The 27,493-nt window shown below is 39.6% G+C and overlaps 1 protein-coding gene across 2 annotated transcripts in view; it reads left to right on the forward strand.

Annotated features, from left to right (window-relative positions):
- Positions 1 to 27,493, forward strand: part of LOC117428032 (protein kinase C eta type-like) — a 43,530-nt gene that overhangs the window by 11,696 nt on the left and 4,341 nt on the right. For both annotated transcript variants that reach the window (XM_058991939.1, XM_034905972.2), the window contains exons 3-10: positions 6,656 to 6,809; positions 7,302 to 7,336; positions 7,961 to 8,043; positions 9,274 to 9,403; positions 9,867 to 10,000; positions 10,283 to 10,426; positions 10,812 to 10,985; positions 16,397 to 16,551. In XM_058991939.1, coding sequence (XP_058847922.1) covers positions 6,656 to 6,809; positions 7,302 to 7,336; positions 7,961 to 8,043; positions 9,274 to 9,403; positions 9,867 to 10,000; positions 10,283 to 10,426; positions 10,812 to 10,985; positions 16,397 to 16,551 — 1,009 coding nt within the window. The remainder of the gene's footprint in view (positions 1 to 6,655; positions 6,810 to 7,301; positions 7,337 to 7,960; positions 8,044 to 9,273; positions 9,404 to 9,866; positions 10,001 to 10,282; positions 10,427 to 10,811; positions 10,986 to 16,396; positions 16,552 to 27,493) is intronic.

Below are 27,493 nucleotides of genomic sequence, written 5' to 3' on the forward strand. Positions count from 1 at the left end.
TGTAATGGGGTTGTCTAAGGACAGCAATGGTTCCAAAGGTGGCCAGTGCATTGATGACCATGATCCATACAATACAGCACCAGTTGATTAACCACTTAGGAACATGGCTTCTCTTGTTGGGTTGTTTTGTGCTTTTCAAGCTGCTGATATGTCTATATTCTGTGGGATGCTGCTACCAAGTGTTAAAGAGCTGGCTGTGATGAATGGGTTAAAAACACATTTAGGATGAATTCAAACAACACTGTAGCACTTCATGCTCAGTGCTTATTAATTGTATTGTTATTTTCAAACACAGAACTAGTTTTTTTGGTTGTTTTAATGGTTGAGGGTGTGCATGTGAACTTTCTCACTCTACAAGCAGATACTCAGTGCAGACGTGGAACATGTCTACAAAATATTAGAACTCCTTCTTTATGATTTCCCATGAATGATGGTTTTCCATCATAGCGCTGTTCATGGCACCTGCTTTCAACCTTATTGACTCTATTCAGCAATGAGTACAAGGGCAAAGGCACATTTTCTGAAAGGAATAAAAACCATTTTAATGGTGTAAAACTAGCACACCAGTTCTCTGATGGTGTTCCCAAGAGGTTTAAAAGAAGTGAAAATATTCACTGCTGAGCAGCACACCCTACATATTTTATATCAACTCCATTATGAGCTCTACAACAAGGATATACACGCATTGTTTTCTGAAAATCGGGTGTGTCGGGTAATTGAGGCTGCAGTGAATATATTATGGAGACAGAAAGTTTGTGTGGCTAAACCACAGGTTACAGTTATATCAGCAGGGGCCAGAAATGTGGCCCATGTGTTTACTCATGGGTTATCTCTGCATACCTGCATATTATCGGAGCTAAAGGGAATACATTATTTTATTTATTTATTTCAAAATTGTAGATACAGAAAATGTAGGCTTGCATCTATCAGTATCAGCCAAATCAATTATCGATGGAGCCATGAAACTGACACAAGGGCATGTCCCTTAATTACTTGCTACAATATTCTGACCTCCAAATCACCATTCCAAAAACAGACAGGGTCTGGAAACCTACCTTACTTCTGTTTGTTCTTAATCATGTACAGATAAGCAGTCTCACGTGACACTCATTACTTCTCAATATAACTTAATTTTCTATATCTCTACATAGCCAGAGCAATGAAGCATGTCCAACACGGCTTCAGATATTCAGTACAGAAGTGCATGTGCATGATACTGTGGGTCACACTTCACTTGTTGAGGTTCTCACTCTGCAAGCCTGCAAAAACAGGCAGCTGAGGACAAGAGATTGTGAGAAAAGCCAATGCTATATAGTGTTGCCTGGCGTGAAAAACAAACCCGTCCTGCTACACATTTCCTGTGCAAAACCGATGCTTCAAGCCAAACCGTCTTTATTTAGCATCAAACTGACCTTGCTGCAGTGAGCAAGCGGGCCGTCTGCAACATGCATAACCAGGTCCAAGGCAGTTTGTCAGCCACATTGCAGGTTACACTGATTAAGAGGAGCAGGGACATACAGTACAGCCTTGAAGAAGAGGCCGTGACATTAACAGGTTTCTTTAATTCATGATGCTATTCAGCACAAGTAATTCATTACAACTTATAGGGTAGAAGGAAATCTGAGCCTTTTTGCCCATCCCTATGGAAGTACAAAGGACTGCAAAGCATGCTTTAACTGCACCTCTGCAGCTGAAGGCTAGCTGCAGTATATGATTGTATAGACCACTGTGATGAACTCATAACTGGTTTCATATCAATATAACCCTGATACAAGTGTACCATGTTAACAGCATAGCAAGGTGGAATAAAGCATAGTGCACACATGGTAAAGCAGGTTGTAAATCCATAATATAAGCCAGGGAAAAGTTCATGGAAATTGTTTATAAGGGTTCACAAAGTGCATGTATCACAATTATATTCCACCATATTCATATTTTATGATCTTTTTTTAATCATTATATATATATATATGATTATATATTACCTTTGCCCTAACCATGATACAACATGATATAATCTTGAAAGAACTTTCCAGTCTGGAGGTGTTTGCAGTAAACATTGCTTTGGCAACAAGGACACAACTGCACTGTGAACGGTGACATTGAGAGAGCAGGGCTGCGTGACCAGGGAGCTGGAAGGTCGAGTGACTCTGCCGTCTGTACAACCATCTGATGTGATTAGTCCCACACCAAATATAAATCCTGTTTTTGCATGCATAATGCATTTTTTTTTTGCAGTCTTTGCAAGTTCAGAATCCATCTGAAACCTGGTTTAATAAATGAAAACACTGAGAATACCGGAAGTCAGCTGAGTGAGTGTATGTCAAAGTCCAGGGCAACAGTGATAGGGCTCTCTTCAGATCAGATAAATGACTGTGAAGAAAGAGTGTGTGTTTTCATAAGTCTAATGCACTTGCTGTACAATCACGTTTCAGGCTCTCTTTCGATAAAGGAATGAATCATCAGCATATTGTAGAGAATTGAGCTCCTTCCAACTGCCATGCGAGAGGACTTTTAGCAACTCCAAAGCTGATGCTGTTTGTCCAGTCAGCAGTACTCGGGGTGCCATGACTAACCTCTTAAATGAGAAGTAACGTCTGTCAGCATTTAACAGAGTGTGAAGGGCTTGAGAATTTCAGTTCAGTTCCTATGTAGTTCAAGCCTCCTGAATTACCCCTTCCAGTGACACCAAATACTTCCCTGTTACTGTAAATCCTGAACTAATTCTTTTAAAGCACACATAACTAGTTTTTACCTCTAGCAGGAAACCATTTCAGTATATGCTGAGAACACAAAAGAGCATTTCCTGTTATTTCTAGAGACCCTTCTTGCAGGGGCGCCATTTCAGATTTCAGTTGAGCGGGCAACTTTATGTTCTTGTTTTTTTTTTTATTGCAGATACAAACTTAAAAATCTGTTTATTACGGGAGCATTTTCTGTGATTATTTCCTATATTTTTATAACTGATACGATAACAAAATTACCAACACAGGACAAACAGGCAACTTTTAAGGCTTAGCAATCTGCACCTGCGGCGGGCAGACCCAGTTCCAAATAAAGCCTTATTTTTAAGCTTCTATAAGATCACAATCTTCTATAAGATTTTTTTAATGCATTTTTTTTATACTATTGGCTGTAAAAATAAGCAATTTCTATATTAGTTTTGTTGATATTGCCTTGTAATGCAGGTTTTACTTCTCAATACTAACTATCATGCAGTAACACAGGGCAGTGGGGTCGTTCAGTCATTTTAATTTGGTAGAAGGCGGTCGCAGTACCGCAGAGTTTGAGAAGCGCTGCTGTAGAGTGTGTGGTGCCTGGTTTAAAAAGCTCTCCTATGACTCGAGTTCATTAGGCTACAAATACAGCTTATATTAGATTTACAAACGATTCTCTCAAATGGAAGTTTGGGAAATTATTTTTCTAAAACAAAAAGAAAACAATTAAGGTTGCAAAAATGTAAATAATCTGATTGTTTAAGATCTATTTTTTTTCTTTTTTGTTCTGTATTACTAAAAAATGAACAAAACATGAAGATTTACACTTTAGTTAATACTTAATGGATTTCCTGCAAGTAGAGTTAACATAATTGATGGGGAAAAACAGTAACTGTCAGTAACATTTAATTGTCAACTATCTTCTATTTTAAATGAACACACTATTGCTGTATATGAACACATAGTATCAATAAATCAATCAATCTGAATTTCTAAAGCAATGTTGATGCTGAAATTGTAATAGAAACGCTCTTTCACTATTTGTGTGACTTCGACTTTCGTGCAGAATACTTTGCAATGTGTGAGTCTGGGAACATGTCTACAACAGATTTCCTGAACTAGTCACAACATGTAAAGATCTCTGCATATGTAACTTTCTTGATCTCTGTTTTTCCTTTGGCAGTGAAAGATGTTATTGAAATGCTGGTTTTCATAGCGTCGCTGGCTCTTTTGTGTTTTTGTGATCTTGTGCTTACCACAAACATCATCATTCTTGCCCCCACATCCCACCGTTATAATCAGTCCTGCATAGTTTACAGAAAGGATGTATTTTTCCAACGTCGTTTAGGATTACGTGAGAATATGTTGTGGTCCAAGAAGCTTCAAATTTGTATATATATATATATGTGTGCATATATATAATTAGCGTGCATGGGGGAAGGCAGCAGCAGGGCTGTTAGGTGACGTAATCACACATGAAGACATGAGCCTGATATACACTCTGTCTGCGTTAACTGAGATATATATCTATATATCCCATGGATCCTAAACCCTGCTAGGTACACACGGGGATTGTAGTAACCACAGCATGCCTTTTGTAGAAATGAAAGGTTTGCTGACAAAGGATTTAACAGTAGAGTTTTGAGCAAAATACGGGAGAAAGTATCTGACTGGGAGAAGTATCCAAAAAACGTGAAAGTTCTGACAAATAAGTGAGAGTTGACAGGTCTGCATTATTGTGTATTGTTCCTAAATTAACAAGTGGTATGAAACACGCCCCTGCCTTCTTGGAGGTACATCGTCCTCAGTGTTGAACCTTTTACCCGGTTATTTATTATGTATCTCTGCCACAGCCAGAGGCCCTAGAAGCCTATATAGCCTGATGATTGCACCTGAATAGCTGGGATCAGTAAGATACTAACAACCAAACGAGCAAGATGGGCCGAATGGCCTCCTCTCGTTTGTAAACTTTCTTATGTTCTTATGCGTTTTTGTGAAATACTGCCTGTGCTTGCAAATAAATTCTGCAGAGGAGACTGTCCAGTGAGACTTGAGGCACCCATATTGTATTGTACTTTTTATCTACTTATGATCCATGTTGAGTAAATAAAGATTTTCAGGGAACTGATTTGATTAGTCAAGGTTAAGTTTGTATTTAAAAACAGCTTTGCAGTGCCCTCATAAAGTAACCTGTAGTTTCCAGTTGATTTGAATATCAAAGTTGTCTCTGTGCCCTTACAGAAAGTTTACTGCTCCCCCGGTGGCTGTAGGATGGAAATAATCTGTTTACTGTGGAACTGAATTTTCACTTCCGTACAGAAGTCATTGATGGTTAGATAGTGTAACACAAGTCGTTCCACATTTTTATCTATAGAATAGATACAACAGTGTGTCAATTAACTCTGACAGCTCCAGCCAGTCTCTCTGTCTGTATAAATGTGAAGTAGGTGGGTCTGGCAGTGTGGTAGGTCACATTGCTGCATGACATACAGTAAGTAAGCTAAATGAAAAAAGCAAGTGAAATGACAATTTGAAGCTTCTTCCTCATTAAAAGTTTGAATTTAGTGCTGAAAACTTGTATAACAAAATAGGTATTGGTGTTACTTCAAAGATGAGCTTCCTGATGAACATTTTTAGCCACGGACTTATCTCTGTCTTCACAGCTCAATACATGCTGTGCAGGCAGGGTTAGAACATTGTGTTGTGCATGTACAGGTGTCAGTGGTTATAAATGATAAATGAGAGATGCCTGCTAGGAGATGGTGGTCTGTAAACAGTGACTTTGAGGAGATCGAGTCAGAGGATCAGAACGATATTTAGCAAAACTCGACTGAAGTGTTTTTAATCTGTTTCCTACATCTTGAGGCGAGTTTTGCAAGACTACAAAACCCACAAAAGGGAGCTCGATTTCCACGGGCTTGTAATGCGCATGGTCTTAATCAGATATGTTTGCGTTTACAAAACAAAATGATTAAAATAACTATAAATAATGTCCAATGCTACATAAATGACATGGAAGGGTGTGGAAGAGCGAGCAATACCAAAACCTTAGCAAAGCACCCGAACACCCCCTGCCTCCTCACATAATCACGTCTTGTAATAAGAAATTGCCTGTTTTTCTACCTATTGCAAAAGTAGATAGTATTGCCCCAGCATCGGGGTTGCGGTACAGTATGATTTTGTGATTGCTTCACATGAAACTGTTGTGCCGCTGATGACAGATAGGGTACTTTAAAAGCAAAGAATATTAAAGCATAATGCCAGGATCTCATGTAAAGCTTAATGATGTTTCAGTAAAGCTTTAAGGTTTTATGTATGATACCACATTGGTCCATTTTTAAAAATGTGCTAACCAGTTTCATAAATCACAGGACTTTAAAATGAGGGTTAAATATGGATAAAAGGTGGATTTAGTAATGGTGAGACTGAACAGAAACAAAATGACCTGCAGAGATTTATAGGACCATCAACCTTGTATTTATAGCACATGCAAACTATATTGATATATTTCCCATGTTAAAGCACATGGGTATGAAGACCTCTTTTAGATGGTCTAGAGCAGTCATTTCAGGAAAGCTTTGAATGTGACTACGGGCTGTGTGGGTACACATTGACCGAGTGGCATGCTGGGTACACATTGACCATGCTGAGTACACATTGACCATGCTGGGTACACACTGACCGAGTGGCATGCTGGGTACACATTGACCATGCTGGGTACACACTGACCGAGTGGCATGCTGGGTACACATTGACCATGCTGGGTACACACTGACCGAGTGGCATGCTGGGTACACACTGACCATGCTGGGTACACACTGACCATGCTGGGTACACATTGACCATGCTGGGTATACATTGACCGAGTGGCATGCTGGGTGCACATTGACCATGCTGGGTACACAGTGACCGAGGGGCATGCTGGCTCTTTGTTTTAGATACAGCGACAGCCAATGGACGGACCTTCAAGCACTTCTCCAGGAAACGGCAGGGAGCGGTGCGGCGGCGAGTGCACCAGGTCAACGGGCACAAGTTCATGTCAACCTACCTGCGCCAGCCGACCTTCTGCTCGCATTGCAGAGACTTCATCTGGTAAGGGTCTTTCCACCCCATTGAACATACTGTTTCAACACATCAAGCCCTCTCATCATACGCTGCACTCAGCGTAGTAAATATGTTCATTATGAACCCATTAAGTGCCATTGATCTCATTTGAGGACAGGCCACTTTGTAATTGTTTGGAGCATTTTTAAACTGGCATCTACCTGCTATTTTAATTGTCTCTTTAACTATATTGTTATGATAACTTACTCTAATTTTGTTAACCGCAAAAGTTAAGTGTAAATGTAATGTATCAAATTACATAAATACAGCTTGTGTTTTTGTTCTCCCATAAAATTTATTTGGTACTTAATGAGTTTAAAAAAAACACACACACTGAAGCAAGCAAAAAACAACTCAACACAGTGAATCAGCAATGACCAATAATTGAGCTACTGATAATATCCACAACACTGTGCCCTGTCTTTAAATGTCTGTTTGTTTTCATATCACTCAGTTGATTTTCATTTGGTTTTATTGCAGGGGAGTGTTTGGGAGACAGGGGTATCAGTGTCAAGGTATGTTACCTTTTCTATGACCAGTTGCTGCTGTTTTAATCCATTATTTTGTTAAGGTACTGAGAGCTTCAAATTGTTCCTAATACTTCTGTATGTTAAGGAGGCTGAATGGGCAAGGACTGAGTCACCTCCCCGCCCTACAGCGTCACCTAGTGGCCACTCATTAAGGTCAAGCAGATATCTGCAGGGCTGGCCTTTGTCAACCAGGGGCCAGTAACTCACCGACATCCTCTGATTTTATAATTAACACTTCATGGGCTTGCATTTCATCATATCTAGAGAACAGCTTATCCTCTTGTGATGAACTTTGATATACTGGGCACAAGTTATAGAGGGCATCATAATAACTTATTGCTGAACTGCTTTTTAATGTGACTGTCATGGTGAGTAAATGTAACTGTCAAGACAAATGTGTTGATCAAAGCTTATCTCGATCCATCAAACCACAGAGCAGTTCAGCATTCCTGCAAGTAAATGCATATATTATCAGAGCTACTAAATGGGAATCTTACAGTGTACCCGTCCATCAGATCATTCATCAGTCGAACCCTTTCCCGTCAATGTTTTTAAATAACAAACCAGTGGGGGCCCTTCTAATGCATCTGTGTCTCTTCTGGGTTTCAGTCTGCACGTGTGTCGTGCACAAACGATGTCACCAGCTCATCGTCTCGGAGTGCCCTCGCATGAAAAAGCCCGCAATAGAAGAGGTAATGAAATTGAAATTACATTTTTAAATTCACAGATTTAAAAAAAAAAAAAAACAGTAAAAAAAAAAAAAAAAAATCAAGCATTCTTCCTTTAGAGTACACTTGCAAATGTTAACGTGCCAATAAAACTGTCACAAACCCAGCAAACTGGTTAAAAACTGGTTAAAATCGAGTCATTAACTGACAGCACGGAGTCCTCTTCGTTCTCCCAGCCTCAGGGTTTTCATTAGCCGTGTTTCTGTGGGGTTTCACACTTGAATGTTTGTTTTGTGGTATTGATACTTTTTGATATGACTTCTACCTCTGCAGCTGACAGTGTGTGCCTTTTAACATGTCTCTGCTTGCAGCTGGTTTACCAGTGGTGTTCAAAAGTCCTTTGCATATTTAAAGGGAGACGGCTATCTATCTATACCAAGATATTTAGTGAGAAAGTAGTATTGAGTGTAGTTATCCAGGAACAAACTCCCATCCCATTGTACTGCTTTCCTAGAAAAAGAAGAACATTTTGGAGTACCATTCTACTTGTGAGATGTCTTGCTCATATATATATTTGGCATATTTTTTAAAGAGGAGATGATCATCTGTTCAGAGATACCAGGGTATTTTGGAAGTAAGGGGTCTGAGTGAGGAAACATGAGCAACACAGTCCCCACCCCTAGCCTTGCTGTAAATCATTTGTTGTTTTTCAAACTTTTGAACACCTCTGTTGATGCTGGTACTAAATGTACTATAATGACATGTCTGTACAGCAAGTAATAATTTGTCTAACACTCTTGTTTGTGTTGGGTGCTGTGCTTAGTAGTCACTGTAATTACATTAATCAGTGTAAGATCAACATTTTAATTGATAAGTAAGTACTAGATAGGTTTGATGAATGGATGTAAGTAGGTTTATTTAACAGTATTAAATAAACACACAGATCATTTTTTTCAATGAAAGATAATAAAGTATTAAGTTAACTGTTATACACAGAGATCAATGGTAGCTTGAGTGGTTGGTAGTATTTGTGTGATTTCTATATTGTTAAAATAAGGCAGATTATAAGGACCTCTTTTAGCTTCCGTAGGGCCGCTTAGCTTGAGGAGGAATTGGTATAAATATGGGTACCTGTCATGTGCACTTTTACAAACAATCAGGTGTTCCACGCATCACTTCATTTTATAAATGTATACTGCAATTAACTGGGCAGCAGTGTGTGAGATCATGCAATGTACTCTTCTGTGTTTGCAGGCAACTAACCAAGGCTTCAGCATCAACATCCCTCACAAGTTCAATGTTCACAACTTCAAGGTGCCCACGTTCTGTGACCACTGCGGGTCTCTGCTGTGGGGTCTGGTGAAACAGGGCCTGCAGTGTAAAAGTGAGCACTTTTCATTCGCTAAGCTAAAAGGATACAAGCAAATACCAAGCTGTAGTTTGCTGTCCATACTGGGATCAAATAAATTATCTTTTTTTTCATTTTAAATAGTTACAGGAAATCATCAATTCTACACAGGGACTATCCAACCAGAACATAATTGTACAACATATTTCTGACACCCAGTGGCAAACAGTGTTGTGATATACGTAATGCAATGCAGTTGTTCCTAAACTAAATGGGCCGCTGAAGTAATCCCAACCATACTACATGGGGGGGGAGAGGAAGGAAATAACTGTTATTGTTAACTACTTTAGAACCAGTAAAAGACTGAAGCGAAACTGATACAGCAGTATGTCTTGACTTAAAAACAACCCTTTACACACTGCTTGTTTTAAGTAGGCTGCTGTGTCTAACGGAGAGCAAGGGGAGCCTTTGTGACGGCGTTTCCGTTTTTTCATTCCAGATTGTAAAATGAACGTGCACATCCGATGCAAGGGCAACGTGGCTCCCAGCTGCGGAGTGAACAGTGTGGAGTTGGCCAATAAACTAGCGGAGATGGGGCTGCAAGCCGGAGGCCTCTCCAAAAGGGGCTCTTTGGTACTTAATTATTTATTTCTTTTCTGCACCTATGGGACAGACCTTTCGATTTTACATTTATTTATTGGGTAATGGCGCCATTAACTATTCATTGTGCAAATGATCCAATTTAGCAGTACTTGACTGTATTTCTGATAACTCAGTTATCCTCATATACTATTCATTCTGTTTACTGTCCAGTGCTACAAATGTTGACCATCCCGAGAGTTGCCACAAGGTGGCATTCTATTGTCTATCACATGTGAAAATATACACAGTATATGTTTTGTATTATTTCTACAGGCAAGTAATAATAACAGCAGTGAAAGAGGATCCAGAAAAGTAAGCAAGAAGGACAATCAATTGAAAAACAGCGACGCAGAGCAGAAGTTAGGCATTGGAGATTTCACCTTCCTTCAGGTTCTGGGGAAAGGCAGCTTTGGGAAGGTTGGTAGTCCTTGGTTTTTATTTAATCTTGCTCTGTTTCTTTTTGAGATCGTGTCATGATTTCCTCCATTGTCTTGTGAACTTCCCATTTATGTTTTAAAATAAATATGGTGATGAGAGCTACATCCAGTAATTTGACAAGGCAATACTATTAGCCTTTTCTGTTGCTGTCAATGTGACACCTTCCTGGTTTCCTGGATGTTTATAGCACCACCTTTCAAGAACAGATTTCTTGAGGGCCACCTGTTCTCCCTACCTCCTTGGATTTCACTTATTTTCCTCTGCAGTAAACCTTTGTTTCGAAGTGATTTCAGTGTTGTCTGCATGGCTGCAGTGGATCCTTCATCTTGTAACCCAGCCCCTGTGCCTTTGCCTTGCACTGCAGGTGATGCTGGCCAAGCAGAAAGGCTGTGAGCGGGTGTTTGCAGTCAAGGTGCTGAAGAAGGACATTATCCTGCAGGACGATGATGTGGAGTGCACTATGACTGAGAAGAGGGTCCTGTCAATGGCAGGGAGCCACCCCTACCTCACCCAGCTCTTCTGCTGCTTCCAGACACCGGTAAGAGACAGTTCGCATGCATACCTACCTGAGAGGTCCACATAGAAATTCTAAAGATATTACTTAAGGGTTATTCCAGCTCCACTGGAACAAGGAAGGTACTCTGAGGCCATACTTTCAAAGCGTTTACTCCAGGGTTTTTTGAAGGAGTTAAAGACTGGAGGTAACACTTTGAAAATATGTCTCTCAGTCTCTTCAGTGAATTATAGAAATGTTTGAGTTACATGAGTTACAGTTTGTTCCTTTGCATGAACTCGACACCTGCCCTGGCACCATGTGCTCAATCGCATGCGGTTTCTGTATCATCAGCCAGATTTTGGTCCAGTTAGAATGACCCATACAGACATTGATAGATAAAGACTTCCTGTTGGAAAATTTTCAAAAATATTAGTGATGTTTCCGGAGTCAGCTGACATTGAACCACACACATCCTGTCTGATGAAGCGGGCACATTGCAGCTAGCATAAAGTGCAGTAAAAAATGTGTTATGAAGGTATGACTATCTAGAAAAAATATGGAAAAATATATATTTAAAAAAATAAATAAATAAATAAAAATGGAAAATGAGATTTAGAAGACGACAACTGTACCAAACATTTACTTGTCATCTCGCTATCTATTTACAAACTTGTACTGTATAGGTTGTAATTGTGTAAATGTGAACATTGTAATTGTTGGTTATTTTAGGTTGTCGATAGTTGCTGGTATGATGTAAGAAACCATGGAGGTGCTGAGACAGGATTGTCCCAGAAAAAAAAACAAAAAAAAAAACATAGGGAGTTCAGGTCTTTTTACTACAATTATGTGAGGTGTTTTTCTAAATACAAAATGACATCAGAATCCCGCTTTGCTAAATAGATGTTCTGTTGGAAATGCAATAATCATTTGTTGTGCAATTTGAAGATCTAACCACAAGGTGGAAGCAATTGCTCTGGTTTTTACAGAGAAGCGTTGAAAAGCTGCTTAATTTGCAGTTACTGGCAGTACTTGAACATAAGCAGTTGCAAATCCTAGACCTCCAGCCTTATCTCATTCCTGTACTATCACCAGCTGTTAAATCCTTGACATGAAGGCTTAGGGTCTGGGAGAAACCCTCTTCTCTTTGCTCTTGATGGTGTTATCAGTTGTGTGGAGGGATCAATACCATTCGTTACAATATCTCTTAACTCGCCCTGACTAACAAGAGGACCTTTGCTTTGTTGTGTATAAAAATGCAGGTTTATGTTTTTGGTCAATATTTTCTTTTAACTAAATCGCAACAACATTACTGTATGGTAGCTCTGAATTTGTGTTTATGTATTTACAGCAGCTCGTAAACATGATTTACAGCATGGAGTTAGTAATACCGTCATGATTTATTTTCAGGGGTGTAGGTAGTTTAAAAGAAGACAGTTAATTAAAAGGTGATGCATTTAAAGCCAGGGGAACTGGAAAAAAACAAACAAACCAGTAAAGAACTGTGATGCACTAAAGCTGGACAGCACTAATCACTGCACAGCACAGCCCAGGGATTTAACAGCAGCGTGGAAGCTGGGAACAGTTCCATCAGCTATTGTATTTGCTTGATGAAACAATGTTTAATGAAGCAAAACTAAATGATGTCTTCATTCAATAAACAGAGTTCTAAAGGGAGGGGGTTACAGCTGGAATCCACCTGTGTGAAGCTTCGATTGCCCAGGCAGATGTGCACAATGCATTTACAGACTTGCACGCATGTATATTTCAGAAAACCAGGCCATTACGTTGCTGCAAAGCTAAAACATGCATTTTTTTTTTTCAAATTGGGAAGCCAAGAAATGCTAAAAATGGGCCTTGTTGCTTTGAATAAAACATTTCTGTGTCCAATTTAGTTTTTTAAAAAAAGACTAAAGGATGCCTGACAGTTGCTAGCAGGTTTCTCTCAAGGGTTTATTTTTTCTCACTCAGCTAACTGCCTTTGAGGTAAGGAATACACTGTCTAGTGTCCAGAATTAGCTAAGAGCTCACATGATGTGCTTTGAATTATTTAGATCAATTAATGGTGCTGCTAATTTCCAGAGCGGTGTCTTTACCTTGTTCTATTGACGGTAGCAGTTGGACACAGCAGCACTCTGCTTGTCAATAGCTTACAGGGAAATAAGGTCAGCTATTTTTATCACATGAGCCCCAACAGCTAGTGGACACACGAAAAAAAAGACAAACTGGTGTGTTTGCATGCAGGAGAGATTCATGGTGTTCATTTGTAATGTTATCAAGCTGTATGCATGGGAACAAAGGATATTTGGAACCCAGTATTTGGGCAGTTCAATACAAAAATAATTATAATATTGGACCTGCATTCACAATAATTCATTTAAACTCTTGAGCTTGAGTGCTGTTTGGGTTGGAGCTGATCCCTGAACACCATTGCTCTCTGCTGCCACCTACTGGGGAGGATGTGTATGTTCAGAACCGATTACAGCATTTGATGAAACTTTGCTTGTTCTGAAAGTTATTTGGATTAATAGCCATAGATCCTGACATTTTACTGAGTTGAGAAGGCTATATTTTGGGAACAGCTCCCCCAATTTGATGAGCCTTTGCTCACCCAGTTGTAGTCCATAGCAGTACAATGGTGCCGTATCAATACTGGTGCTCTTCCATAGGATCACTTTGCATGAGTTCTGTTCCAAATCCATTGCCATTGCTGGTAGTGTTGTGGTCTGAATAGGAATTGCTGAGGTTTCATGGCGTCCCAATTGTGTTTTATTTTTTACTTTTTTAAAAGACATTTAAACTTGTGCTGTATCAGTGTAGTTAGGAACAAGCTTCCCCGATTTGATTCAGTCAGACATAAACATGTAGCTCAGAACAAGCATTTTCCATCTGCAGTTTGTCAACAAATTGACCTTGCAGTGTCCTTCCAGAGCCGGCAGAGAAAGTCACCAGAGAGTGTTCTTTTACTTTTTGATACTTTTAAAATGATGTGTGCTGAATGGCACTGCTCTGTTGAGTTGTTGCTGTTTTCTAGCATTGCAAGACGACTTTGGAGCAGGTTTTTATAGATGGAACTGATTGATGGGAATAAATCTGTGTATGTGTTTATCTTTATTTCGTCAATGCACTGGGCAGAAATGGAGGAAATCTTAGCAGCTCAAACCTGCATTACCAGCAGGGGGCGCTAAAGGGCAGTGTGGTATTTTAACAGTTCCACAAATGAGCAAGAAATGTTCAAAAAGAATAATACTTTAAAATAAATAAATCAATTGTATATGGTATGCTATATCTCAGTACACGTAACTGTGCTATCAGTAGTTTTTGTTTTATTCCTTCTCTTCAAAGGGTATCATTATGTGTGGTTAAATAAGACCCCCCCCCCCCCCCCCCCCCCGTTTCGTCATTGATGCAATAATTAAAGAGACACAAACATAAAGCAAGTGTAATTACATTCTTATCATACAGGATCAATTACATTGCAACACCAGTTAGATTAAACTCTGAGCCCTAAAACTCTCTGTGGGGTAATGTAGAGGAGAATAGCCATTGCACATTTCATTTGATTCTTAAGTATACATTTTGGGGGAAAAAATATCTGTTTTTCCATCCACTCAGATGTCAGGGGGGATTCTGACCAAACCTCATGATTCCTGAAGAATCAACCCTTGAATGTGGAATAACTGACTGTATGTCAAGCTGTGTGATTCTCTTTATTAATATTCTCTTTATTAAGAGAGGAGCTCCACACACCACTGTTTAGAAAACTCCAGTCACGAAAGCCTGCTACACATGTCAGCTTAGATTCGATCTAATTCTTAATACTGCAGACACATTTCTAAACCCCAAAAAAGGAAGGTGTTTCAGAAATATTAATAGTAATACCATAATTCATTTTATTATTTAGGTAACACCCTTTGTATTATGTAAAACAGACAAAGTCTTAATGTAACTTTTGGTATTTGATCGTGTGATATCAGGAAGTCTTTTTTTATTATTATTAAAACATACTTTTTAAACAGTGTGGGGACTCTTTACCTTTTAATGCGTATATTAAACCAGTTGATTAACCATTTTCTTGTCGGAGTGTCACAGTAGTGTTTTGCTGCCGGCACCAAAAGGCTTTCGTCTGAACTAACACTTGAATGCTGTTTCATTAACACTGGCTTCATACATATCTAGTCTATTGAGGTGGCAGCCTTCAGGTTTTGGCTGGCAGTCATGTTTTCACACATTTACGAGAGAAGGGTTGCTGTTCCTTGAATTGCCTCAGATGTGTTTAAATGCATAACAAAGGCAAATTGTTATGTGTTTAAACACATGGAAATATATCTGTAATACAACGGGGAGCCCAAGAATTTTAAAGCATGTGATAGTGGGGACTGGATATTACAAAGCTATTGTAGATGAGTTCCTCCTACATAGAGGAATCCGATATAACTTGCTTGACAGGCAAGAGTTTAGTGTTTTGTCTAAAGCTCAAACTTTCCTAGGCAACAGTGCTGTGCATCCAGTTTGTTAAGGGCAGTGATTGCTTTGTTTCTTTAAAGAAAGCTGTGACCAAGATTAAGGTTCTAGTAAACAGGCAGTCGTTTAAGTCTGTTTCTCTGTGCATGAGCGGTTTTACATTTTCTTTTGCAATTTTAGTGACCATGTTGAAAGCATTTGGAAATGATGATGTTGATTAAATTTACTGTAAATTACTTAATCATAAAGTATGGTAATCACAAGTAAGGGTCACTTACCAACTTATTACAATGAGTTAAATATATATATATTGGAAAAAAATAAGGTATATAAATGATGGACATTGACGAAATGTTTTTGATTTCTTTTTAATCACTCGATCATTCATCCTTGGCCATAACACGCTTGAGTGACTGAAGCATATTCACTTAATCACTTAATTAGTGCAACAGTTGATTGGACACTGGATATGGAGTGATTTCAGCTGTTGAATTGCAAGCTTGAATAAAAGCAATAAAGAAAATCACAGAAAAAAAACAATATGCCACGTCTGTCAAGAGAGCAGCACCTTCGTGCAATTGGCATGTTGGAGGCTGGACTAGGGCAGTGTACTGTGGCTCGCCATCTTGGGTGCTCACAGCCAGCAATTTCAAACCTGGGGAGACAGTATAACCAGACACACTCTGTCAATGACAGGCCATGAACTGGGAGACCAAGAGCCACAACACCTGCCCAAGATCGACAGATCATTTTGCAGCATCTTCGTGATGTCAATTGTTAATCAGCACAATAAAAAATCACTGCACAAGTCACACATTCCTAATTACTACAACAGTAACTGTTGCTACCCATTTTTAAAAACAACCTGTACAATACATGTAGCCACACAGCTAGCTTCAATTAAAACTCAATTGCATTGGAATCAAGCATGCCCAAAGTGCTTTACAGCAATAAGCAACCATTACAAATGTATCTTTTGTGCCCTCTTGCAGGATCGTCTGTTTTTCGTGATGGAGTTTGTGAACGGTGGCGACCTCATGTTCCACATCCAGAAATCTCGGAAGTTTGAGGAACCTCGCGCCCGGTTTTACACAGCTCAGATTACCTCGGCACTCATGTTTCTGCATGAAAGAGGAATTATTTACAGGTAAGGCTGGGCAAACTGATCAGTTCATAATCTAATAAAACTCTATCTCCGATCTGATTCATCTTGCTTAAAGTTGCATGATTTAAGGAATGTCGGTCAACTTCAATGATCTTATCGGCAGTTATTATATTTAACCTATTTCCAAGAAGAATACCATGGATTCTCTTTTGGTTGTTTGGCGTCCATCCAGTAAGGTGTCACCACTCTCTGCAGTGACTGTGCTGTGGACCTTAAGGGTCCCCCCTATGGGAGGTACCGGATCACTGCCAAATAGTTCTGCCCTCTATTTTCAGATGCAGTGTAGCCTTGCACTTCATACAAATCGGTGACATGTTATGATCATTTTCAGGGCCAGGAAGCCAATAGTAAGCCTTCTTGAAGGGGCGCTGCCACTGTCGGTGTTGTTGCCCGTGAAAGATTTTGATGATGTCGGTATCCTGCCCGGATCATTAAAATAAAAGATGATTCTAAGAGATTCTGTTGTTTAGAATGACCTGCATCAAGTATATTCCACCTCCCCTGCGGCTGGTTTCACAAAGCCCAAGATTAATGCTAATTGGGAGCTGCGAAACAACTGAAAGTCTTGAAAACTAAACTAAAAATGAAAAGAAATGTGTTTCGAATGGTTGTAGACTTTGAGCTTTAAGTGGAAGTTGCAGGGCAGTGTGTAAAGTAGCCCAGTGGTTTGAGTTACCTGGAATGCTTCCAGTCTGCACAGTAACTATATTCCAAAGGTGGATGCAATCAGCACCTCACAGGGCATTATACTTTATTACTGCCTTTCAAACAAATCTGTGCTCAGGGGAACCCAGGGCCAGAAGACATTTTATTTCCACGAGAGAGTAATTCAACACATCCCTAATGTTCTTTAAAACCAAGTTATTGTCCTTGCTCAAATGGAAAGATTGAAGACATTTAGCAGAATGAAGAGTGCTTTCAAACACATTTGGCTTTCAGTCCGTCTCTAATCTTTTGTGTCCAGTAGCTTAAAAGTACACTGTATAACATTGTAGTAATACTTCCCTGTAAGTGAGGTATAGCCCTCAAAGGCTGCCAGTGTTAATGGCTGTTTCAGACTCCTAATGATGGCATCGCATTATTGTGTCCAGCAGAACCGGATGGAGGGGCACACTTCATGGGATTCCACATCTTAAAAATCCCCTCTCCCTCAAATCAAAGTATGCTGAGATGTGTTTAGGATTACATGAAAAATGTGTTTGTAATGCAGGAAGCAGAGTATTTATCTTATGCAATCTTGACTTGTTTCTTAGCCTTTGGTTAGAGATGTCAGTGTTTTCTAAATTGAGAATTTAAAGCTCATGCAAACTCTGTTTGATGTAGAGACAAGGGTTTTAGGCCTAATGCTGTGCTGGCCATGTGAGTAATCAGCTGGCATCCTTGGTGAGTGATCCGATTAGAGCTTGATAAAACTGCTGTGGTTTTAAAATTAGAACTGCTGTCTCCATGTCAGCAGGAAAAAACTGTAATACAGAAACTCAAAGTCATACATACTGGAACGGTACATACACATAGATATAAATAAATACATTAACAAGATTTGCTCAGTATGGATAGGTTTTCAAAGTGGAGAGACATTAGGTTAAGGAGGCCAGTCAGGGTAATTCAGCTGATGGTGGCACATAATCCCATTGTTAACAGTGGCACTGATTTAAGTATGGAAGGCATCCAAGGTTACTGAATAGTAGGTTGCAGGAATGATTTGTGAAATACAGAGATTACCTTTATATCTAATTCTAGGACAGATCATGAGTAGCTGTGAGCTGACCCACAGTCGCTGCCTGTCAGTCCTGTCTGCTTGTTCAGTAGCTGTTTCTGTGGCTGAGATCTCCTGGGTTCAGGGTTGGGTTAATTCTACCCAGATCTTAAATCTCACCTCAATTCTGTTGAACAATTAATGAGTTGAAATGAGATATTAAATAGCAGGTAGGTGTTTTATGGTGTTAAGGGAGTAGATCTGCCCTGGAGAGAGAGGATCTGCCATAGCTGCTGATTATGGTAGTTTATTGGGGGGGTAAGATCTGCCATATAGGAGCTTATCCGGGGGACAGATCTGGTGGTGGGAAGACCTGCCATGTGATACCAGCACTAAGCATTCCATTGAAATCATTTGACAATATGACCTTTTAACTTTGCCAGCCCCACATACTCTACATACATACACAGAGAGTATGTGGAGCTGACAGAGTTTAAAAAACAGGTAAAGGGAGTGAACTCCGTATTGGAGTAACCACTCAGATTGATGGGCAGCAGCATAAAATTAGCAGAGGACATTTCAGAAGGCAATTAAAGTGATATTTGAAGCTATTTGCTCTTCAAGGTAAACTATTCTCCTGGATGACATGACAGCATTTTGAAATCCTAACCCTGCAGCTGAGATGGGATGGGGAGGCCTCAGTGCAAGAATAGAATCTATTTGATAGGCGATCGTCTGATTTCACAGACCCCGATTTGCACTAGACTACCTTTCCTAATGTCCAGTCTCATTTTCATAAATTTAGTTAAAGTTTAAAAAGGCTACCAAAAAAATTGCATCTGTGATTGTGCCTTAGCTGCTTTGTGCAATATCTCTTCACCTCTGCCTTTTTCAATGGACCAGCTGCTGACAGGCTGATAAGACAAATGCTCCTCTCTTAAAGGTCTTTGTAGGGGCAGGTTAGAATTCACAGCAGTTTTAATTACATGTGCCTGCAGGAAGGCTCAGTGTTGTTCCTGTGAGTTGAAATTTCTGTCAGCCTTGCAAGGTCATCACCATCTGATGCATGTTTCCTCTGTATCGCTAAGATAACTTAGATTTCAGGAAATTAAAATACCACTAAGAAAAGGAAGTGAAAAGTGTGATAATAAGCCACCAGACAGGCATTAAAATACCTACTGTAATATACCAGAACTTTTATAAGGACCTGTCTACCCCGATTCGATTTGATGTGAGGCATGTTCTCCTGGTATACCTTGGGTCCCTTGGTTACTATATAAGGCTGAGCGAATGATGCAGTTTACTTATGCTTTGTTGTGGATCAAGTCCACTCAACAATGCTGCACTTTGTACCCTGATAGTGATGGCTACTGCTAATATGATAGTGCACCCATCCACCATGCAAGAATTGTGCACAGATGGTTTGAGGAGCATGACAGAGACTTCAGGCGTCTTCCATGGCCACCAAAAACCCCAGATCCAATTGAGCATGTGATTGCAGTTATGTTATCACAGCAGCCACTTCCCTAATAAAGTCTTGAACTGCTGCTAGGTGTCAATTTCATTTGAGCTGCATGTAGTGTTTTTTCAGATGGGTTAGGATCTCTTGAACTCGTCTCTTGGCCTCCCCGGTATGACTTTTTTTTTTTTTTATAGCCATATTCTCTAGGGCTTGTATACACAAAGAGTTGAAAGGTACATGATATTGGGAAACTGACCAGTTAGTGTAGTCTGTATCCCAACTGCAACAAGTAAATCAAAAGCCACTTTAGATATGGGCAAACATCCCAGCCACCACCCTCGTTGCCACACTTCATAATTCCCGGAGAGTGCTTTCTTTGAAGGTGTTGTGCAAACTCAGCCTATTTCTCTTTACTAAACTTATCCTTTTTGTCAATGTCAAAGCATCCCTCTGAACACATCAGATACTGTTTTGTGAGTGACAATATCAAAAGAGAGTAAGCTGAAATATGCTTTACAATATTACTTGCAGTGCCATAAAAAGCACTAGCAGGCATTAGCAAATGAGTGTCAGTGATTTAATGCAATCAGATCAGACCTTAAGCCCCTAGTATGAAAGATATTTTGGATTGTGTTTTTTTCTTTTAATTTTTTACCCATAACAGAGAGCTGTGAGCGAAACAGTTGCAAATGGACATACAATATGAATGCAGACACGCGTTAGTATTGTTACACATTTACTCAGTAATTTGCAATAGATGTTAGTAACCGATAGTCCACCAGATTTTAAATCTTCTTTGCATATCCCTATTTAACTATGCAGCCATCAATAAGATGATTACACTCTGTAATGAACAAATTAGATGTTTGTTTCTTACAACCACTTTAGCTGCACCATACAACTTTTCAATGCAACGTTTTTCATATGGATAATCGCGAACGTTACAGAACAGCAGCAGCAGCAGCTTTCTTCTAAGTGTTCTTCAAGATAATCTGAGCGGACGCTACAGATCTGGAAGAGAAATGTTCCTTAACATGACACAGGTGATTTATGTTTTAAGCCACCTGCCTCTCTTTCTCCTGCAAGCTCACTGGGCAAACACTATGTCTACATTTTACTCGGTGTTAATTCGCAAAGGGGTCACGTTCTTTGAAGCTCTCAGCCGGTACTCGAAACTCACAACTGCGCTGTCTAGTACTCACAAACCTCTGTAGTAAACAACAGTCTACAATATTGAATATCCAGCCTTTAAATCAGAACTTGGACTGGGCTCAGCAGTTATTTCTTACTGAAGCCAATGTTTGTAACACATGTAAGTTGCCAGTTTACTGGGCTGTCCACCTTATTTTGAAATGCACACAACTATTGAATAGAAAAAAAAAACTGTAACCTCAAATAAGTTTACAAAAACTGCAAATCTGATGTAGAAAATGGGAAAAAAATGATAAAAACAGAAGACAACATTGATACCAAGACTTGGATATTTCTATGCTCATTAAACATGTTGCACTCTTAAACACAGCATTGTTTTTTCTTGCATTTTGACTGTACAGTAAATGCTTTCACCAAAGACTGCATTTAGATACAGGTACCATTGCCGTGGATCATCTGCTGCCAGTATCACTAGCCTCAACTCTCATGCAAAGGACCACAACTCAAGTTTTAGTAAGCCCACAATACTTCCTGTTCAGAAATGCTAAATGAAAACAGCAACCCCCATACTGCTGTAGAGAGATGGATGACATTACAGCCTCATTGTAGCTAATTATAATCCCTGCTCACAGCAAAATTCATGTGCTAGGCTTATGTGCCTGTAGGTACAGTATCTATATACAAGTAGGATTATCTGTGGCAGTCAAGGTCAGAGTCACACCCATAAGACGATCAGAAGTTCCTTTAAGCCTAAAGAAAGTAATGTCGTTGTATAACACTAAATCTTCTTTTGTGTCAATTACAGTTTTTATAGCTTGACTTTGTCACTCACAGTCTAGCACTGCACAAGGGGATATGTAATTCTTCTTGTGAATATAAGAGAGAAGTTTAACACGTGTCTCGGGGCCCGAAGATCATTAAGAAAAGTGATTGTTTTAAGTCTGGGTAAGGTTTTTGTTTTTACCATCACTTCAGCATGGGTTATAAATACCCAGCTACATTGGCTGCAGTGTTTTGTATTGAAATGTATGGATCAGTTGTCCTTGGTGGTATAATGGGCTAGTACTAGATATAAAGGAGCCTGGGAAAGACTGGGATCCTGAGAAAGTGACTGTACAGTGCCTCCCTGTTTCTTAATCCCTCATGACTACAGCGGAAATAGACCGGGAATGAAATGTAGGTTCATAGTCTAGGCCATCTGCATAACTTTTTTTAATTTTTTTTTTTTAAGCACACAACCCAGCATCACTTTGAATCAACAGGAAACTAAAATACTGTGATTTCCAAAGGAAATACATGCCAACGCGGCTTTGTACTTTGACAGACTGACAGAAGTGACGGCTTCCTTAGCATTTGGTTCAAGGTCTCCTTCCTCACTGAGGAATTTTAGGGAAAATAGTGAGACCCAGAGTAGCAGTATATCCACATCTTGGTTTGAGGTTCACAGTGCTAAATCTGTATCCAGTGGCAACACTTCAACATGGAACTGGGTAACATTAGAAACCTTAGTATAACAGCATGACCGACATAGGGCATTGCTATATGTTTGTGAATCACCCTGCTATCGACAGTGAGTAAGACAGGTGCAGTAAAATATAAGGGATATGAGTCATGAAAATCACCAGACAAGTCTTTAGTGGCCTCACCTGTGGCTGGCTTTTTCAGTGGGCACTGGAGCAGCACACCTTTATTTCAGCCCATTGATTTCCTGCAACAGCGTTACTCAGACTGCAGTTTGAAAGTGAGGTCACGTACAGGTGACTTTTAAAAGCTTATTCAGCATAACGGCTGTGACTTGGTAAACAACCACACCTTGTGTTACCTCACCGGAGCAGGAGTAGACCTGAGTGCTATCAGACCTCACCTGTATCAGTTTCCATTAAAGCAGGGAGAAGGGCATTGACAACTCTTATTAATTGTTTTCTGTGAAAGAATATGTAGCTCTTATCAAGCTTGAAGCATTGCTTAAATCACGTTAGTGTCACATGGGTTTATTTTAATTGTATAATAAGTGGCAGGCTTTGATAAACTGAATTATTATTAATTACACCTGCATTGCCAATAGAATATAGTGTGTCACTGCAGGGGAGCTGTCTTTTCCCATACAAACACCTACTCTGCTGTGGAACCGTAGTCAACTGGCAGATTTTAAATCAAGCCCAAATCAAGCTGCTATGTGTGTGTGTGTGTGTATATATATATATATATATATATATATATATATATATATATATATATATAATTTGCTCCACTATGCTTACTAATGTATTGCCTCAATACTGTAAAATTATTGTTTTGTTTTGAGCCTTTAGTTGGGCTTCCTTATGTATCCAAAATGTTTGCCATTTTCAGCCAGAAACTCTAACAGAGACTAGCATGAAGGCATTTAGCTGGCCCATGTGTTTTAAGAAATACAAATAATAATATACCACTGGTGGACAAATGTTATGTTTCGTAAGGATCTTAAAGAACTAAAGCTAATGAGTTATTTTAAATTGATTCAAATCAAGTCTTTCCCAATGTCTTCAATGAATTATTTCCTAGTAACAGGAACATGAGAATCGAATGCTGTTATTTTGCGTTGCAATGCCAGGACTGCTGATCTGCCATTGGTACAGTATCTCAGTAATAGATATTTACAGTACAGTGTTCAAGGACAGCTCCCTCGTTCCCATAGCACCCCACAGGCAGAGAGATGGACACAGATACAGGATGACAGGTCAAGTTGAGATTTAGCTTGGTTGTAAATCCACAGCCCAGGACAATTTTTTTTTCTATACAGCACAGAGCCTGCATGGCAGATTCATGCTCTCTGGCTTTTTTATTTTTTGCTCATCAAAACTAATTACTAGTGAAGCTTTTGGGCTATTCCATGAACATGGTACATTTGTTACATTGGATAAGTCATTGATATCAGACTAATGGCATCCAAGCTTAGTACTTGCATATTCATAGGGTGGCATGCTGGGCTAAAAAGGTCCTTATTCTCTGAAATAGTTCTTCCTTCACACCGTCGAACAAGAGCTCTACCTTTTGCGATGGATGTATTTAAAAAAAAAAGGGGGGGGGGGTCTTGGGCTTGGCAGTAGTTCTAATGTTGACTTATTAAATGCAACAAACATTACATTTTCAAAGAATTAACTGTAGCTTGCCAAGCAGCGGGAAGAAAAAACATGACCCTGTCTGAACTAATCTGTTTTGAATAAGGTGAGGTGTCTTTAGTGTTATTACTGTTTGCACTGCTAATAATCTCAATGAAGAGGATAAAGAACTTTGTTCTTTAACATGCATGGGGCGCCACCAAATAGTTAGACGCCCCTAATGATGAGCCTTAATGTCATTGTTTGAGTCATGATGAAGATTGGTTCCTGGTATTGAATAGGCTGTGTGCGTCAGTAAGTCCAGTATTGATTTCAATGGCTAATCCGACCTCTTTCCCCATAGGCCAAACTCAGTTTAGTGAAAGCTGTGTTTTTTTTCCATACATCAATGACCATCTCTCTCTGTCTCTAAGTAATGTATAATCCAGTCTGATTGCCTAGAAATGAACTGCTGCAGTGTGCTAGGAAATAGCATGGCCTCCATAGTAATATACAACAATTGCATCTCCAGCTATTTGTCCAAATTTATTATAATGCACTTTCTGCTGCAATTTAAACATCAGTTGTTTTTTTCATATTGGCATTAACAAAGAGCCCTGGCTTTATATTCTTGTCTCAGTGTCTCAGCCAAGCTATTTTTCAGCATCCTGGTTAAACTCAGTGAAAAAGAAGCCACCTGGAGCCTTGCTGTGCAATTCTTTGACAGTCTTTCCTGGAGACGCAAGAGAACAGAGTGTAGGACATGACAGGAATCTTCTAGACATGCTAGGAGAAGCCTGCAAGCACTGCAAGACTGCTGTGGATGGTGCAGCTTGCACGTATTCCATCTAGCAGTGAAATCAGGGTGCATATTAAAGGTGATTCAGCATTTGCAAGTCCAAAACCCTCTGTTAGTAACTGGAGAATGAGCCTGACATTGTGAGCATGTCTCGGAGCGAGGGAGCAGCTCACTCTCCTTCCTGCAAAGTTGCCTGATTAAGTTGACTTTTGTCTCTGAGGGCCAAGTCGATGACACTAAAAAGTTAAGTTGACCTCGAACCTCTCCATCTGATCGTGCTCGTACTTGAGTCAGGATTGTGTAAGAGGGAGGGACCCCCATCACGATGCTCTGAGATAGTGTCCTTGGCTTTGGCTATTTAGAGACGTGTGGCTATTATTTACTCCATCACTGACCTCAGTCACAGAGTGCAGTACATCACAACATGGGAGAAGAACAATCTTTCTTCACATTCTTTGTATTGCTCAGCAAGAAACAACTAACAAGCTTAGTTTAGGTACTCTTCAGTCCACCTCAGTTGTCGGTGGGTGAGGGTTGGGTTGGAGTTGAAGCAGTTGTCCACAGCTCTGGCCATGTTTCATCCTAGTGTTAGTGCTGAGGTGACAGACACAAGCCCAGTGCTGCTGAGGCTGCTTTGACTCAGGAACACTTCAGGCAGTGTGTTTGCCAGCTTTCCATTGTAGGCGGGTAAAGGCTTTAGAATTACCAGGTACAATTACACTTTGATTGGAGGCTTTAAAGAGGTATAGCTGGCCTAACAGGCAGAGTTGCAAAGGAAGATAATTGCATGTGGAAAGCACACAAAGCAAACCTTTTCATTTCATAGAATCTGGAGATCGGTCCTGTTTATGTTGGCATGCATCTAACCTGGGGTTTGCCAGGAGCTTCATATGTCATTAAAATACCACAAATACTGTGGACAAGCAAAGACAGCTCCCTCTGCAATTGAGGAAGAAATTTAGCAGCCGATGGAGAGGGGGCACGTCTGTGCCTCTGGAAATGTGGCGATGCTGATTCTAGAAATGTCACTCTTAGAGGCCGAAACTTGAATGTATTATTTTATTTTAATTTAAAACCAAGCCTTTTCTGCCAACCAGAAGCCTCAACCTTGGGCACTGTAGTAGCAATAACTCCCACTGGAGTATTTTAGAAGTATTAAAACTGTATTGTTGGTTTAATTTGGTTTCCTGTCATTTTCCTCATCACATTTCTGAGCCCTTCCATTTGCATATCATTTTTGCAGGGGTTCAGAGCTGTAAAAAAAATAAATAAATTAATTAAAATAAATAAAAAGCAAGCAAGATCTAACCATTTCTATTCAGCAGTTTAAAAAAAAATGTGTGGATTTTTTTCTTCACTGAAGGAATTACCTGACAATGTTTTACCTTCAAAAAAAGAAATGACTTGTCAGAAACATGGATAGGACTTAAATATTGAACCACTTTTTTACCTCCTGAGTGTCAGTTCAGTTTTAGCCCTACAGTACATCACCAGTTTTTGACAGCTATTCAGGGCGTGTTGTCTTTCTTCAGCCCAGGTCCTCATATGTAGGATCCCACTTTACAATGGCCTTGCACACCTTTTTTGGCAGTCTTACAGAGAAATGTCTTACAGAGATGCCACGCATTGAATGGCTGCTCACTTAACTCTCCAAGGAAGGGTGGAGGCACAGGAACCATGCTTTGTCATGCAGAAAAAGGATTTTACTTAGCCTATAGTGCGGAACCTCTTTAAGTGAGAAGCACAGAAAATTATTTTTCTTTGTAATTTTAAGATAGATTTCTGTGCACTGGATCAGTTGCTTGCATGAAGTAACATAACAAGCACAATGCACAAAAAAATGTGTCTCTGCTTACAATTCGTCATCAGATTCTGATGGATTTGAATGGTTGCAACATTCAGAAATGAGATGAAAAATATACACAAAGTAGCACTGCATACTCTCAACTCTCAACACTAAACACTACACTACACTCCATAAGTATTGATGTCAGAAAGTATATATAATAAATAAAGATTTGTTTGAGAGGCAGGGCATGAACTCAGTTTGCCTTGTTACACTGTTACTTCCCTTCTGTCATAACTAATAATACAATCCTCTGCACACTTGATTTGGTTTAATTTGTCTGCTTGTCAACAAAATTACACAGGAGAACTTGACATAATTTGTACATAATCATTAAACGCTGCCTGCAAATTACATTTATCAGTATGATCACACCTCTCCTAGATAAATATTTAATTTCCTGCATGTCGTAACTAAACTGCTACTTGTGGGCAGTAGTTTAGTCCTGCCTCACAGGTTTTGGCAGCATTTGTTCCTCATTTGTTCATCTAATTGTTAAACATGTTAATAAACATTCTGCTTAACCAGCCCCATTAGATGACCTGTTTAAAATATCAGAAGCTTTTATTAGCTCATGGCTGATCTACTTTTTCTTCCCAAGTCCAACAACATCAGTGCTTCTCTCGTTAAAAGTCTTATGTGGTTGTCATAGGTTGTTTCAAATAGTTCCATATTTTCAAATTCTATTCCCCTGCCCTAAGTTATCCAGTGGACTGTCTCTCTCTGTAAATGGGTCTTAAATTCCACAGTGTAATTCTTATTCACTCGCCATGATAAAGTACATGTGTTCTCTGGGTGGTTATCAGTAATGTGCTCAATAGAGAGGGAGGGAGATAACCTTTGACCTCTTGCAGTTGGGCTGAGCTTTTTTTCTTTCTTAAACAATCAA

This window comes from Acipenser ruthenus, chromosome 18 (genome assembly GCF_902713425.1).
Source record: "Acipenser ruthenus chromosome 18, fAciRut3.2 maternal haplotype, whole genome shotgun sequence".
Taxonomy (NCBI): domain Eukaryota; kingdom Metazoa; phylum Chordata; class Actinopteri; order Acipenseriformes; family Acipenseridae; genus Acipenser; species Acipenser ruthenus.